The sequence below is a fragment of the Microtus pennsylvanicus genome, chromosome 4 (genome assembly GCF_037038515.1).
Source record: "Microtus pennsylvanicus isolate mMicPen1 chromosome 4, mMicPen1.hap1, whole genome shotgun sequence".
NCBI classification, from domain to species: Eukaryota; Metazoa; Chordata; class Mammalia; order Rodentia; family Cricetidae; genus Microtus; species Microtus pennsylvanicus.
In genome coordinates, this window is record NC_134582.1 from 113,888,758 (window position 1) to 113,902,944 (window position 14,187).

Below are 14,187 nucleotides of genomic sequence, written 5' to 3' on the forward strand. Positions count from 1 at the left end.
CATGCACACACTCATCCACATGCACACACAGAGAAAGGGAGAAGACAACACACATTTCTAGAATCGTCTTCCATTCAATGAAGGGTGGGTGACTTCAGAAGACTTATTTACAGTTTTATCTGGAAAAAAACTAACCACTTGGTCTTGTGTTAACAAGACAGCCCAACTTGATATGTGGTTCCTGACAATCAAACCTCAGAAACAAATTCCATCTCCGTGTGAAGTACAGAAGGAGCCACAAACCAAACCTCAGAATAGATTCCCTGAGAAAACACCCTTTCTAAAATAACTTCCTTTCTACGTGGGCTCTGACGAGGACTGTGATCCTCCCTTCCACACAGTCCTACGTTGTAGCCTTATCTCTGAACTCTCTGAAGGCCGGGTTTCCCCTCCTCCCCCACACACTTTTTTTCCTTTTTAAGATAGTATCATGCTATAAAGTTCAGGCTGGTTTCAAACTCTTGTGTGCTGGGATTACAAGTACGTCATCAGGCAGGTCTTAAAATAAACTTTTAATTTAAACTTTTTATTTTTGCCGTACTAGGTTTTAAACCCAGGGCCTACACAAGCCGGCACGCACTCTACTACTGCACCACATCCCTGACTGCTGTCTCCTTCAAACTCCTTTTTATGGTTCTATGATTATGCCTAAGGGCACCTATCGATTATGTGATACTTTTCAGAGATTCCTATTAAGCTTAAGTTGTCTGTAGCCTTTGTATAAGGCAGATATAGTTAGTGAAAATATAGCCACTTGAGCTGGAGAGGTGGCTTAGCATTAAAAGTGCATATTGCCTTGTGGAGGACCCAAGTTCAGTTCCTGAAACGGCACAACCACCTACAACTCCAGGGGACCCAACGCCCTCTTCTTGATTCTGTAGGCACTGCACTCACGTGTACACAACCACCCAGACTGTTTAAAAATGAGAATAACTTTTTAAAAATTAATAAAATAAAATATAGCCATTTTAAACGATCACGTTCTGTGCTCACTTAGCATCAAATCTCACTTAAAGTAAAATTTAATTCGTTCAAAGGTCAATGGGTTCTGCATTTCTGACAGAACCCTACACCGTGCTTTTTTTTTTCACCAGAGGAGAAAGCAAGAGACTTTGCGACTGACTTTTCTTCCCTCTCCTTTGTGTACCGCTCACCTAGGGGGTCAGGCAGTAACTAATGCCAAAGAAACATCAAAATAGAAAGTGCTAGCGTGTGCGGTCATGCAGCCGTTCAGGCTGCCTGAAGATTAGGAAACTGTTCAAACATCAGATCGCCGGCAGGCGTCTCAGTCCGGGCCTGTGCAAGGAGCACGCTGGGAGCGCTTTGGTGTCCTAGTTGAGGGCGAGATTAGGAACCAGGAAAGCCACCCGCGCGCGAGCGGCAGCGGGTGCCAGGCTGGCTGAAAGACCCTTCAGCTGCGATCGCGTGTGCCCCCGTGGTGGGACGTGTGCACTAGGCTCTAGGTACGGACAGGACACGTGCTCTGGGCCCCCCGGGTCCTCTCGTGCCCAACCACGGAATCCTCTCCAGAGTTCTGGAGAGACGTTAGCGCGGGGCAGGGGCTTTGCTAATTGCAGGAAGTGAGCACGAGGAAGAAGTGGCAGAGATCAAGAAGAGGAGGGAAGGGAGGAGGAGCAGCAGCCCGACTGCAGAGCTGTAGAGTCGCGCATTGCCACAGCGGAGGTTGGATCTCGGCGGTCCTCCTGTTCTCTGGGGTCCCAGAGGCTGCTCAGCCCCGCTCAGACACTCGTCTGTCCACTCTCGGTCTTCATGGCTTCTCCGGATGACCCTCTGCGCTCAGGTAAAGTGGCACTGTGCAGCGCTCGCACTTGGAGCGTGACCACCAGCTGGGTTCTTGAGATTGAACCTCAGTCACTCCTGGGAGTGTTTCAGGACACCAGCGCCTGTGCCAGATGTGTGCCAGGCTGGATGGGGACAGTGGTGGCACACTGTCCTACCTTTCCCAATCCCACCTCTGTGCTTCCTCCCCTCTGTGAGCGGCAGCTGACCTGCTCGCCTCCTACACACTGCAAGGTGTGCGTGGTCCCTCTCCCCACGCGGAGGCCCAGCAGAGCGCTTTTGTTCTGGGCCACGCGGGTGCCAGGTTGAAACAAGTCAGTCAACCTTTGGCAGAAAAGAACATAGGTTCTGCATCCCCTCCCGGGCGGGCTCTCCCTTGCTCCCCACTCACTTCAAGGGGAAGCCTTCTTGCTTTTCCTTCTTCCTCCCTGGCTCCACTTTGCAGAGAGGGTTTGCTTCTGTTTTTAAGTCTTACCTCTCCGAGCTGAGTTCTATAAACTATTATACCCTCCATAGAGCCAGGAAGGCTAGCCCACCTTCACAGTCCCCACCTGTGGAGGCCCCTAGTCCCATTAGTACATAAAAACGTTGTGCTTTTATACAGTGAGGCCAGCATCTAGATTTTTCTGTCGCTTCTCCCTGCATACATGTAAGTAAAATTCTCTTTAAACTTCATCTTCCAGGAATTCTCTCTGTCCTCCTGCAACCTAGCTAAAAACTTCATGGGTGTTTGTGGGACTTGCAGGATGAATGGATGGTGTGTCCCTCGGAGTGCACTGGGTCTCTCTGGTTTTGTTGAGGTTGGAAGCTCTGACGAGGGCCACCTAGAACCAGGTCGGTCTGGACTGCTGGGATAGATGTGACGACTTGTGTTTCCTATTTCATTTCTCGAGCTGGAGCAGGGACGGAGTTCAGTTGTTCAGCCCCGATTAGCCGCTTGACCTGACTGAGAGGATAAGACCGATGACTACGTTGACATCTTGAAGGACTGATTTGGGGAGGAGGCTGTTTACTGGTGGCATGGTCAACCAGCTATCAGTTGACATGAACTGGCCATCCCTCCCATTGTTCGCAAGAACAGAATGGGAAATGAAGGGAACAATCCTCTCATCCTGGTCCTACTCCTAACACTACCCCTTCCTGTGCTGAGAGCCTCGTTGCTAAGATGCCAAGGGGGTGTTTGGGGCTAATTTTAGTCGTAATGGTTCCAGACTTCTTAAATGGTACTGGCAGGGGTTTAAAAGATGGAGAGGGAATTCACTGAATGAGGATACAGGTAACATTTGCCTGAGCTGCACTCCAGCATCACTGGCACCAGAGACAGTGTGAGTGAGTGAGTGAGTGAGTGTGTGTGTGTGTGTGTGTGTGTGTGTGTGTGTGTGTGTGTGTGTGTATGTGTGTGTAGGGAAGCTGGAAGCCGGTTCAGCAGTGATATGAGTGTAAAAAGCCTCAGGTAAAATGCCTACCAAGCAAGCATGAGGACTTGCACTCTGATCCCCAGCACTCGTATCAAAAGTCAGGCATGGTGTGGTCCACCTGTAACCTCAGGGCTGGAAGGACTGTTTGAGACAGACAGAGGATAGATTCCTGGAGGTCGCTGACCAACCAGCCAAGGCAGATGGATGTGTTCCATTTTCAGAGAGACCCTGTCTCAAAGAAAATGTGGAGAGAGGTTAGGGAAATGGCTGTGTGGGTATGGAGTGGCTGCCCAAGTGTTGAGAACCTGGATTCTAATTTGAGTTTAAATTCTCAGCACACACATAAAAACCTAGGCATGGCACCCATGCCTGTAACCCTAGGGGGAGAAGAGGTGGAGACAGGAAGATCCATGGGGCCTGTGGGTCATCAGCTTAGCCCCAGGTTCAGGGAGAGGCCCTGTTTCAAGTGGGTAGAGGGTGAGAGAGCAGGGTGCCTGCCATCCTCCTCTGGGCTACGTGCACACATACACAGGTGCATATGCCTGCACACACACGTGTGTATACAATGTGCACACACACACACACACACGGGACAGAGAGTAATTAATGAAGACACCCTAAGTTGACTTCTGGTCTGTACACACAAAGGAGCACACATGCACATACCCACATGAACATGTGTGTATACTCCCACACAAAGCCCTGTGTATGTATGTGGTGGTAGATAAATGATCTTAGGAGACGGTTACAGTATTATAAGGTTAGTATTGCAGCTATGGTCTTAATTAGCTTGATACATATAGAATAGATGCCCAAAACTGCAGTAAAGGGACCATCAGATCTCTGTATGTGTGGAATGGTATGAACGGAGCGTGTCCTGTAGACAGTCTGTCTCTTACTTCACGAGGTAGAACCCAAACCTCTATGTGAGCTCTTCGGGGAGAGATGAACTGGGGCTCCCCACAAAGGGGAAGGAGGCTTCCTTCAGGGATCCGGTTGGCAGGGAATGGTGAAGATCATATTCGGGCCTGGGAGATATTAAGAATATCCTTTCCCATCCTGGGAATCTGTCAATCAAAGAGGCTCCTCTATGTAATACATGTCTTGACACATGAGCGCTTCCATCCAGACACCCCACCTGGCCCTTCCATTTCTGAAGTGCAAACACAGGTGGTGTCGATGTGTACAACCGGTTGACTGAACATTTCAGCTCTCCAACGCAGACCACGCTCTTCCTCCTGGCTTTCTGCCCCCACCTCCCGACTGGAGTTTCCACACTGAAGCAGGCTTCCTGTTGCCGGTCCTCCAAAAGGGTGGTCAGAGCAAATTCTTGATCAGCCATATCCGTCACCCTCCTGCTTGGGCTCACTTCTCGACAAATTCTCAGACCCTGGGAGGTTTCTTCTGAGCCATCCATCCTGCGACAGCCTTACGGGTCCCTTCAGCACCTTTGGTCGCTTGCTTGGCATGACGGCCACACGGCCACACTGCCTCCTTTCTATCTTTTGAAAACTTTCCTATTCTGTGCCTCCTGCTCTGGCCCCCCAGAACTTTCCCGGCACTCCTATTTCTCCAGACTTCAAAGACCCAGCCTAGTCCCTGATCACTCACTCAGTTCTCCTGGAACCTTCTTTCCGCTGTTTCTAGATTCCATCTGGCCAGCGTCACTCTCTCCATTGGAAAGAGAGCTCCAGCTAGAACCCGAGTCTGTCTTGCCTGTAGCTCTTCCCTAGCAACCACGACAGTACTCAGTACACACAAAGCCCTGCACGAGTGGAGAAGTGAATGGATGGATGGATGACACAGAATTTTAATGAAATTGCTTCAAACTGTGAGAAAAAAAATTCTTCCTGTATTCGTTCTTGAGGAGTTTATTCATCAAGTGAAGTATGTCAACCAAGTTCACCTTGCAAAGTGTGGGGGGGAGAGACCTGTTCCCTCACACACATAATGAAGACATAGCTCAGTGGCAGAGTGTACTTGCCTGGTATACATGAGGCCCAAGGTCCAATTCTTAGTCTGCCTCTCTCTCTGTCCCCTTTCCTGCACACATGCGCGCGCGCACACACACACATGCACACACACATATCATTATGTTGTGTTAACTAAGTTTTTTTTAGACTTATTGATTTTTGTCTATGTGTATAAATGTTTTGTCTGCATGTATGTATGTGCCTGTGACCTGTGGAGGTCAGAAGAGAGTATCAGACGCCCTGGAACTGGAGTTATGGATAACTGTGAGCCACCATGTGGATGCTAGGAACTGAACCTGGGTCCTCTGCAAAAGCAACGAGTGCTCTTAACCACTGAGCCATCTCCCCAGGCCATGAAGTTAACTTGTGTATGTGTGTGGGCGTTTTGCCTTCATTTATGGGCACCACTTGTGTGCTTGGTGCACCCAGAAGCCAGAAGAGGGTGTTGGGTCCTCTGAAACTGGAGTTACAGATGGTTGTGAACCTCCATGTGAGTGCTGAGAATTGAACCCAGGTCCTTTGGAAGAACAACTGGCACTCTTAACCACTGAACCATCTCTCCAGTTCCCATGAAGCTAATTAAAAAAAAACTTGCATATTAAGAAACTTCACAAGATGCTTGAAGTCGCAGGGAAGACAATGGCAGTGATGGTGAGGGGATATCCGGCCGTCATTCTCGGCCTCCCTCACTGACCTACCACTGTCTGTCAAATGCGACTAAAATCTGGCTGTTCCTGTTTGTTTGGATACCAAGACCTAACAAAGAATGGCCAAGTGAGGAGGTGGATACCCGGTTACCTAAGCACCCTGGTGGCTTAGTACAGTCATGTGACTTTTCCCTCTGTTTCAGGGTCCCATTTTCTCTGCATAACCTGGATGTTTTGTGGAAGCCCTTGTCCAGGTCCTAGCCATCAGCCTAGGACTCTAGGAATGTGCTTTTGAAAGTATCTCACCTTTAATCAGCCTCCCTTACCCTCCTGTAGGCCAAATCCTGGGCAAACCACTTCCAGCAGAGCTGGTCCAGCCTGCTATGTCTGCGTGACTACCAAAGCAGAGGGGGTGGGCATTCGTAATTTCCCATCTCCTTCTCTGCAGCATTTCCCAATTTCGTTTTATTTTCCTTTTGTTGTAGTACTGGGGGTACTAGAAATGGAACTTGGGGTCTTGCTTCTGCTGGCCAAGTGCTTTATCACTGAGCTACACCCCAGTCCTCTGTTTATGTTTATTTTTGAGGCAGGGTCTCCCTAAGTTACACACCGACCTTGAATTCACTTTGTAGCTCAGCGGGGCCTTCATCTTCCACCTTCCCGCCTCAGCCTTGGACAGCAAGCCTGTGCTACGAGGCCTGCTTTTCTTACTTATAATGCTTCCTAACGTCACTGTCCTCTCCCACTTCTGCATGTCCCCTCACATTCTCTCAGCTCTTCCCTGATCGTTTTGATTCTTGTCACCGGGTCTGCAGGGAAGGCCTTCTCCAAGGACCCCATAGGAACACACCTGTTTGACACAGGCCCCTTCCCCAGCTAGTTCAGTCACATGACAGGAGGGAAAGAAGCCGTCAATGCCAACGGCAGCCTTTCTGCGGCTTTGAGAGTGTCTGTGATCCTCAAGTTTTGCAAGGAGGAATGAAAACAGCTGTGTGAGAGAAAGTTGGGGGGTTGTTAAAAAAGAAAGAAAGAAAAGAAGAAAAACAACTTACCTCTGAAATCCCGAGTTCAAAGAGTCGCCTTCAGTTCGGCACTGAACACACAAAGGGCCCCGCTCTTGCCTGGGGAGCTGGGAGCTGAACACGATTTCCTCTTTATTTCCTCTGAACAGACATCTTTGGGGATATTTAAACTTTCTGGGCCAAACTGCTGCTTCGAACCAGAATGTGCTAGGTAAAGGGAGATTGTCACTTTGTCCTGGCTGGAGCCATGCAGCTGGTTCATCATGCAGAGCCTCCAGGATGCTGAATGCTCCCCTTCAAGCTGACTCTGGAGAGAGAAGCGTGGATCTCTGAGTTGAGGCTGAGTAGATGAGGGTTTGGATTTAGAGTTGAAGTTACAAGGATTAAGGGTTAGGGGAGGGTGAGTATTCTGTAAGTAGGAAGGACGGAAATGGGGGAGTGGATTGTGGATGAATAGTATTCGAACCCCCAACACTTCAGAAAACATTATGTTGAAGTCTTAATAGCCAGTTTTTCAGAATGTGACATTTTCTGAAAACAGAGATTTTTTTAAGGTAATCTTGTTAAACTGAGGTCCTAAGAGCGGATCGCTAACCAATTTGAAGATGTCTTCATAGAAAGGGAAAATGGGGCCAGTGACGCGGCTCAGGGGGTGAAGGAGCTCACTGCACAAGCCTGACCACCTGAGTGTGACCCCCTAAGCCCACATAAAAAGGGAGGACCACTCCTCAAAGCTGTCATTGGACCTTCACGTCTGCCCACACACACACACACACACACACACACACACACACACACACACACTAAATAAATGAAAAGTTTAAAATGAAAAGCGTGATTGAAAATAAACAAATAGGACAAGTCTGGACAAGGATGGCGTCCCCAGCTGAGTCTGCCTGGTGAACTAGGCCCGAGCCACTTCTAGAAGCCTCTGGGGCTAGAAACACAGCAGACTCAAGCCTGCCTCTCGTATGTATTCATGAGCTGGAGCACACGCTGTGGAGAGGGGTTCTCATACCCTTCTCAGGATGGTCACAAGGCTTTTGGTTTTGTCACAAATGGGTTCCCTTCCTCAGCAAGCAGGCGCCAGCAGGGGTTCTCCTCATCCAGGTAATTCTGATACCACAAGGAGGTTGTGGACGATCTCAAGGGTTGAGCGCCTGCTGTCCCTATACTGCCACCTCCCCTAACATTGCGTGTCTGTGCTCGTGAGCCTGTGCGTCTGACGGTAGGCTGAGGAAAATGTTTACTAACCTTTACTAGTTTTTCTGTTTATTTCTGTGGTGCTGAGGGTGGAACCCAGGGCTCCAGCACAGAGTTATCCTTCCCCTTCAGCCTTTGAAGGGATCTACAAAGGACACACATAAAGAAACAGATGCTCAGAGTGAGGTATGGGCAAAGAAGGGGCATGAGGCTGTGAAGCTCCCTAGCTCCTCTCTGGGTGCCACCACCCAGGTGTTCCCGTGCTCGGCTGACCAGAAATTCCTTAACATAATCCCTTTTCTCTCTCTCTCTCTCTCTCTCTCTCTCTCTCTCTCTCTCTCTCTCTCTCTTTTAACTGAGATAACTATCTCAAGTAGCCCAGGTCGTCCTCCAGCTAGCTACGTAGGATGACCTTGAACTCCAGTCTTCCTGCCCCCACCTCCTGAGTGTTGCGATTATAGTCCTGTACCACTATACAGGGTTTATGTAGTGCTGGAAACTGAACCCAGGGTTTTGTGAACGCTAGCTAGGCAAGCGCTCTACCAGCTGAGCCATCGCTTCCAACTCCTTATTCTAAGTTTATGTGGAGGTTTCATTGCGGGCTTGATTGAAGCCCCAGTGACCCAGCATGTAGAAAATATGACTCGACAAAGAGGCTTTTCTGCTGTCCGCAGCCAGAGAGGGTCCCAGTGAGGTTTCAGCTCACATCTTCCTGGACCCTCTCCATCCCCTCTCCAATACGGGACCCTTCTCAAACACAGATGAGATGAGGTATCTCAAAGAGTTTTGGATGCACAACCCCCAGGCAGAGGTGGAGGAGGCCGGAGTTGAATGGCCTGCCCGGGAAGGGACTTTGAAATGGGCCAAGGAGAGAAAGCGACCAGTGTACGTCAAGATATCACAGAGGCCGCCGTACGCGTGCAGTGCAGCGTGGATGTGAGGGGAGGAGAAATTGTAACACTCACTTCGGATGCCAGCGCCGGGGACTTTGTCACTGCGGGGCTCCCGTAGTCACTGTCGCAGACTGATCTGTGAAGGGGATAAAGGTGTTCTTTAGTTGTCACTGTTGAATCTTTTTTTCTATAACCCAGGGTGGCCTGTAACTCCCTGGTCTGAGTTGGCCTTGAACTCGTGAACCTTCTGCCTCTATTTCAAGAATGCTGGGAGTACAGATGTGTGCCGTCACAACTGGCTCTCTTTAGCTCCTAGCATTACAGGTTAATGTGGTCCAGAAATCTGGGTGATGGTGTAGCCTGCTCATTCTGATCTGAGTCAGGGTGCCGAGAGCCTGCCAGAGATCCCCACGGCTTCACCAGGGAGAACTCTCTAGAAGGTGCTTGTGAGGGCGGGGCATCAGTTACTGCAGTACGCAGCTGCCAGCTGATGTAGGGTGATCTGAACTCATTTGGGGTGGTGGAGGCAGCGCTGGGGAGGGAAACTTGGTCCAACAGTGGGTGACAGCTGGGGGCAGGGGAACGTCCCCATCACCCCAGATAAGAACTACTGGCTATGTTCTCTCTCTTTGGGGCTCACATCCCCCTCCTGTTTGTGTTTCAGGCCCCTTGGTGCCCCGCATCCCACCTGGCACTGGATCTTTGCCTGTGGGCTCAACCTGCTGATACCCGGGGCTTGTAAAAACAAACATTTTCAAGCTTTAGATAAATGATTTGATTTTATACTTAATCGTATTGTAAACATTCAACTTCAAGGCCTCCAGGTAAGGCTTGTAGAAAACTTTCTACGTCTAGCTCTGTCTCGGGTAAGCAGGAACAGCCCTCCCCGCTACAGCCTCCTTGGCACACACAACTCTGGGCCTGTGCGAACAAAAGCAGCCAGGCCTGACCTGAAACAGCTTCCAGGAGAAGGCACTGGGTCAGAGGTAGCATGTGGGGCACCACCACGGACCCAGGTCTGTGAACACGTTTGACGGACAGACGAAGAAGAGCTTAATCTAAAGCCCCATGAGCAGCAAAGGCCAGGGCAGTCAAGTGTTTAGGGCGAAAATAGACTCGACACGCACAGAGGCGAGGGTGTAGCTCAGCTGAGAGAGAGTGCCGGACACACATGAGGCCCCAAGTTTCCTCCTCAGCACCTCAGAAACCAGAAACACTCGTTGTCCCAGCACAGGGAGGCAGAGGCATGAGGAACAGAAATTAAAGGCCATTCTCCCTTACGGCAAAAATTCAAGACCAGCTTGGACTCCAAGGGGGCCTGTCTCAAAAACAAAACAAAAATAATAGCAACAAAAGACCTAAGCATGCCTCTTATGCCGGTTCTCAACACGCTGTTCCCGAGTTTTCTGGGACCTGGTTGTGCTTCAGAAAGCAAACCATCAAAAGCCCTGCCGGCTGGCTGGCCCCTAGCTCTCCTGGCCCTGCCTTCTGGTATCACAGCTGGCAGTGAGGTTCTGAGGAGCAGCTGCCCAGGTGACCACAGCCAGCACAACTAGTGATTATCAGCCACGTGGCATCCAGGGACAGAGGGCCTGGATTTGATCTCACATCCCAGAGGACGTTCTAAGGCGTAAGCAGCTTAAAGCCCTTCTGATGGCAGCATCTCACTTGAGGGCAGTTAGAGGCTCCCCCAAGGCCACACCTTAAGGTTTACCCAAGTTTAGCAGACACACAGATGAGGGCCCAGGCCTCTGCCACAACTGACTGTTGCTCTAACATCGCTGCTTGCTGATGCTATGGTGACACTGCTCCTTTCCGGGCCATCACAGCCACTTCCCCCTCTTACGTCTTTCATTTCTTTTTTTCTTTTCTTGTACTTTTATTTTTCACTATATAGCCCAGACTAACCTCAAACTTACATCCTCCTTTCTCAGTTCCCAACTGTTGGAATACTAGGCACACACCCACCAGTCCCAAAAGTTGGTTCTTTTCCTCATATAATTTTTTTGATTTGATTATAGGAGAATCCTTGTGCAGGTGTTAATGCATGCGTCATCTAGGCCGTTTTAGTCTCTCTCAGAAGCAAGCTATTTTCCCCCACGTGTATGTGGTATTTGTGTGTATCCATGTTTCTTTTTCATGTGTGAGCACAGGTACATTTGCACATGTGTGCATGTGGAGGCTCAAGGTGGATGCTGAGAGCCGTCCTCCGTTGCTTCTCTGAGGGAGGGTCTCCCCTTTCCTCAGTGGCAGGCAGTCTCTTGCTGCACCTGCAGACTGCCGATTCCAGTAAGTCTAGTTAGCCAGCTTGCTCTGGGATCTCCTGTCTTTGCCTCTCCCAGACTGGAATTATAGACAGCAGTCACACCTGATTGGCTTATAGGGTGAGGGGAATCCGAACGCTGGTCCCCGTGCTTGCATGACAAATGATTGCTCTCCTGAGCCACCTCTCCAGTCCAAGAATCTTATTATTTTTAAGTGATTTTTTAAAAAAATTAGATTTGTTGAATTTATGTATGTGAGTGTTTTAAGGCATGTAAGTATGTTCACCCAGTGTGTGCCTGGTGCCTGCAGAAGTCAGAAGAGGGTGTCAAATCCCCTGGAACTGGAGGTACAGATGGCTGTGAATCTCCAAGTGGGTGCTGAGAACCACACTGCAAGAGCCCCAAGTGCTCCTAAGTACTGAGCTGTCTCTCCAATCTTGATTTTATATACACAGGACTAGGAAATAGGTAAATATACAGGATTCAGAATAAAGTCCTTAAATAAAGTCACACCTAATCAAACAGGTAGAGTTGTTAGTAGCTGGGAGATAGTTCAGTCAGCAGGTGCATGGGGACCTGAATTGGATCTCCAAAACCACTGTACAAAAGCCAGGTGTGGTAGCGCACACTTGCAGTCTAAGCACTGGGAAGGCAGAGACAGGCATATATCGGATTTGCTATCCAGCCAGCCTCACCTATTTTGTGAGTTCCAGGCTAACGAGAGAACGCGCCTCACAAACAGAAGGCAGATGACTATTGCAGACAACACCTCAGGTTGTCCCTTGGCCTAAATACACAGCACACACTTGCGGGGATCATATGTTTGTATAATTTGTTTTTTTTAAAATATTTATTTATTATATATACAACATTCTGTCTGTGTGTATATCTGTAGGCCAGAAGAGGGCACCAGGCCTTATTACAGATGGTTGTGAGCCACCATGTGGTTGCTGGGAATTGAACTCAGGACCTTTGGAAGAGCAGGCAATGCTCTTAACCACTGAGCCATCTCTCCAGCCCTTTTTTTTTTTTTTTTTGTTTTTTTTTCTTAAATACTTATTTATTTGTTATGTATACAATATTCTGTCTGTATGCCTGCAGGCCAGAAAAGGACACCAGACCTCATTACAGATGGTTGTGAGCCACCATGTGGTTGCTGGGAATTGAACTCAGGACCTTTGAAAGAGCAGGCAATGCTCTTAACCTCTGAGCCATTTCTCCAGCCCCCTGTTTGTATAATTTGTGATCGATTATAACTTCCAGTATTTGAAGTATAACTTGTGTTTGTTTGAAGTCCTGAGTATTATGGTTTTGTTTTTCTGTTTCTCTCCTTTGCTCTCTTCCTTGAAGTAACATGCAGTAGTCTTTGGGTCGCAGGAAGAGTTGAGGTACATTTATATTGCCTGGAAAAGAAAGCCTATTCAGATGTGAAGATGACAGGGGAGGCCTTATCTGTGCTTTTGTCTCAAAGACAGCCCTGTCTCTTTGTATCTCCCCAGATCACATGGCCAAGGAGCCAGTGGAGGACACAGACCCCAGCACTTTATCTTTCGCCATGGTAGGTGGCACGTTTTATTTGGACTCTTCTTATATGGCACACTGTAGTCACCAAGCATTTCCAGGAAATCCCAGAAACCCCAAAGCAAGGTTTTCCAAAGATACACTTCTTTCTCTTGGTATCCTCTGTGGTGTGATCATCCTCAGACTAAAAACAGTGTTAGATCCTGAGCTGGGCATGTGGCTCAGTGGATAGAGTGCCTGCTCAGCATACATGAAGCCCTGGGTTTGATCCCCAGTACCACATAAACCGAGTAAGGGGGTACACACTTGTAATCTTGGTACTCTGTAGGTGGAGGCAGGAGGATCGGGACTTTAAAGTCACCTTCAGCTATATAGCAAGCTTCTGGGCTACATGAGACCTTCTCTGAAACAGCAACAAAGTGGCAATAGGTCCTCTTCCTGCTTCATGCATATTAAAGAGACCTTCTTAGATGTTCCTAGGTCTTTGCTGGGTGTTAACTTTTAACTTTTGTCTATTTTTAGTTAGCCTTCTTTTAACATTCGAAATATCTGACATGGAGTCCTGTCCCAGGAATCAAGCCCAGGACAGAATCCTACAAGAGTGACTATTGCCTGGAACATGTACATGTTGACCCAAACAACTGTCACAGAAATGACGAGGAGAAGTGTGCACTCCCAGAATGCACAGAGACAAAATCTGAGCATAAGGCTGCAGGAAGTCGAGAGGGAAAACAGCCCAGCCCAGAGGGAGGAAGTGTGGTTTAGCGGTCAGAGCCAAGGAAGTTAAGAGGGGGTTGTTCTGTTTCAAGTTCCAACATTAACCTGTCGACTCTGATTTCGTTCCTATCAGCTCAGAAGAAAAGCAGTGAGTCAGGCCTGCTGATAAGCCTGAGGCTAAAGACCTGGAAGGTTTAATTTTACTTTATATTGCAACCCTGGGGATGGAACCTGGGGCCTTCTGCATGGTAGGCAAGCACTTTGCCGATGAGCTAGCTATACCCCAGCCTGCTCCTGAGGTTTTAAACTGAAACCCAACACAAAGCTCTCGTCTCACTTTGATCTCAGAATTGACATTTAAAAACAACTCTCTCCTTTTGTCCGTTTCTGCAGTCAGACAAGTATCCCATTCAAGACACCGGCCTCCCTAAAGGTAAGAGCAGTTGGTGTAAGGGCTTCGGCTTGTGACTAATTGGGGCTCTGGAACAAAGCACCACTCAGAACCCAGTTCTCCTTACTGAAGATGGTAAAAGAGAAAGAGACCAATAACTTGGCTAGAGACCAGCTACACAATTGTCCTCAGAAATGAGTTTCCTTATTAAAAGGTGCCCATCATTTTACACCAGATCATAAACTGTGTTTGACCAGGCATGAAATAAAGCTAGCCGGGTTCTGTGTTCAAGTATCTGAACTGACTCAAATGTGTTTAAGAAGGAGGGGAAGAATTGG

General features: G+C 48.7%; 1 protein-coding gene across 3 annotated transcripts in view; it reads left to right on the forward strand.

The window, feature by feature from the left end:
- Positions 1 to 1,334: 1,334 nt before the first annotated feature.
- The window catches only part of Edaradd (EDAR associated via death domain), a 46,469-nt gene continuing 33,616 nt past the window's right edge, over positions 1,335 to 14,187 (forward strand). For 2 of the 3 annotated variants that reach the window (XM_075970215.1, XM_075970218.1), the window contains exons 1-3: positions 1,335 to 1,801; positions 12,720 to 12,778; positions 13,852 to 13,891. In XM_075970215.1, coding sequence (XP_075826330.1) covers positions 1,771 to 1,801; positions 12,720 to 12,778; positions 13,852 to 13,891 — 130 coding nt within the window. In that variant the 5' untranslated portion in view covers positions 1,335 to 1,770. Of the gene's footprint in view, positions 1,802 to 9,714; positions 9,781 to 12,719; positions 12,779 to 13,851; positions 13,892 to 14,187 lie in introns of those variants that run through there. The other variant, XM_075970217.1, reaches the window with a different exon arrangement.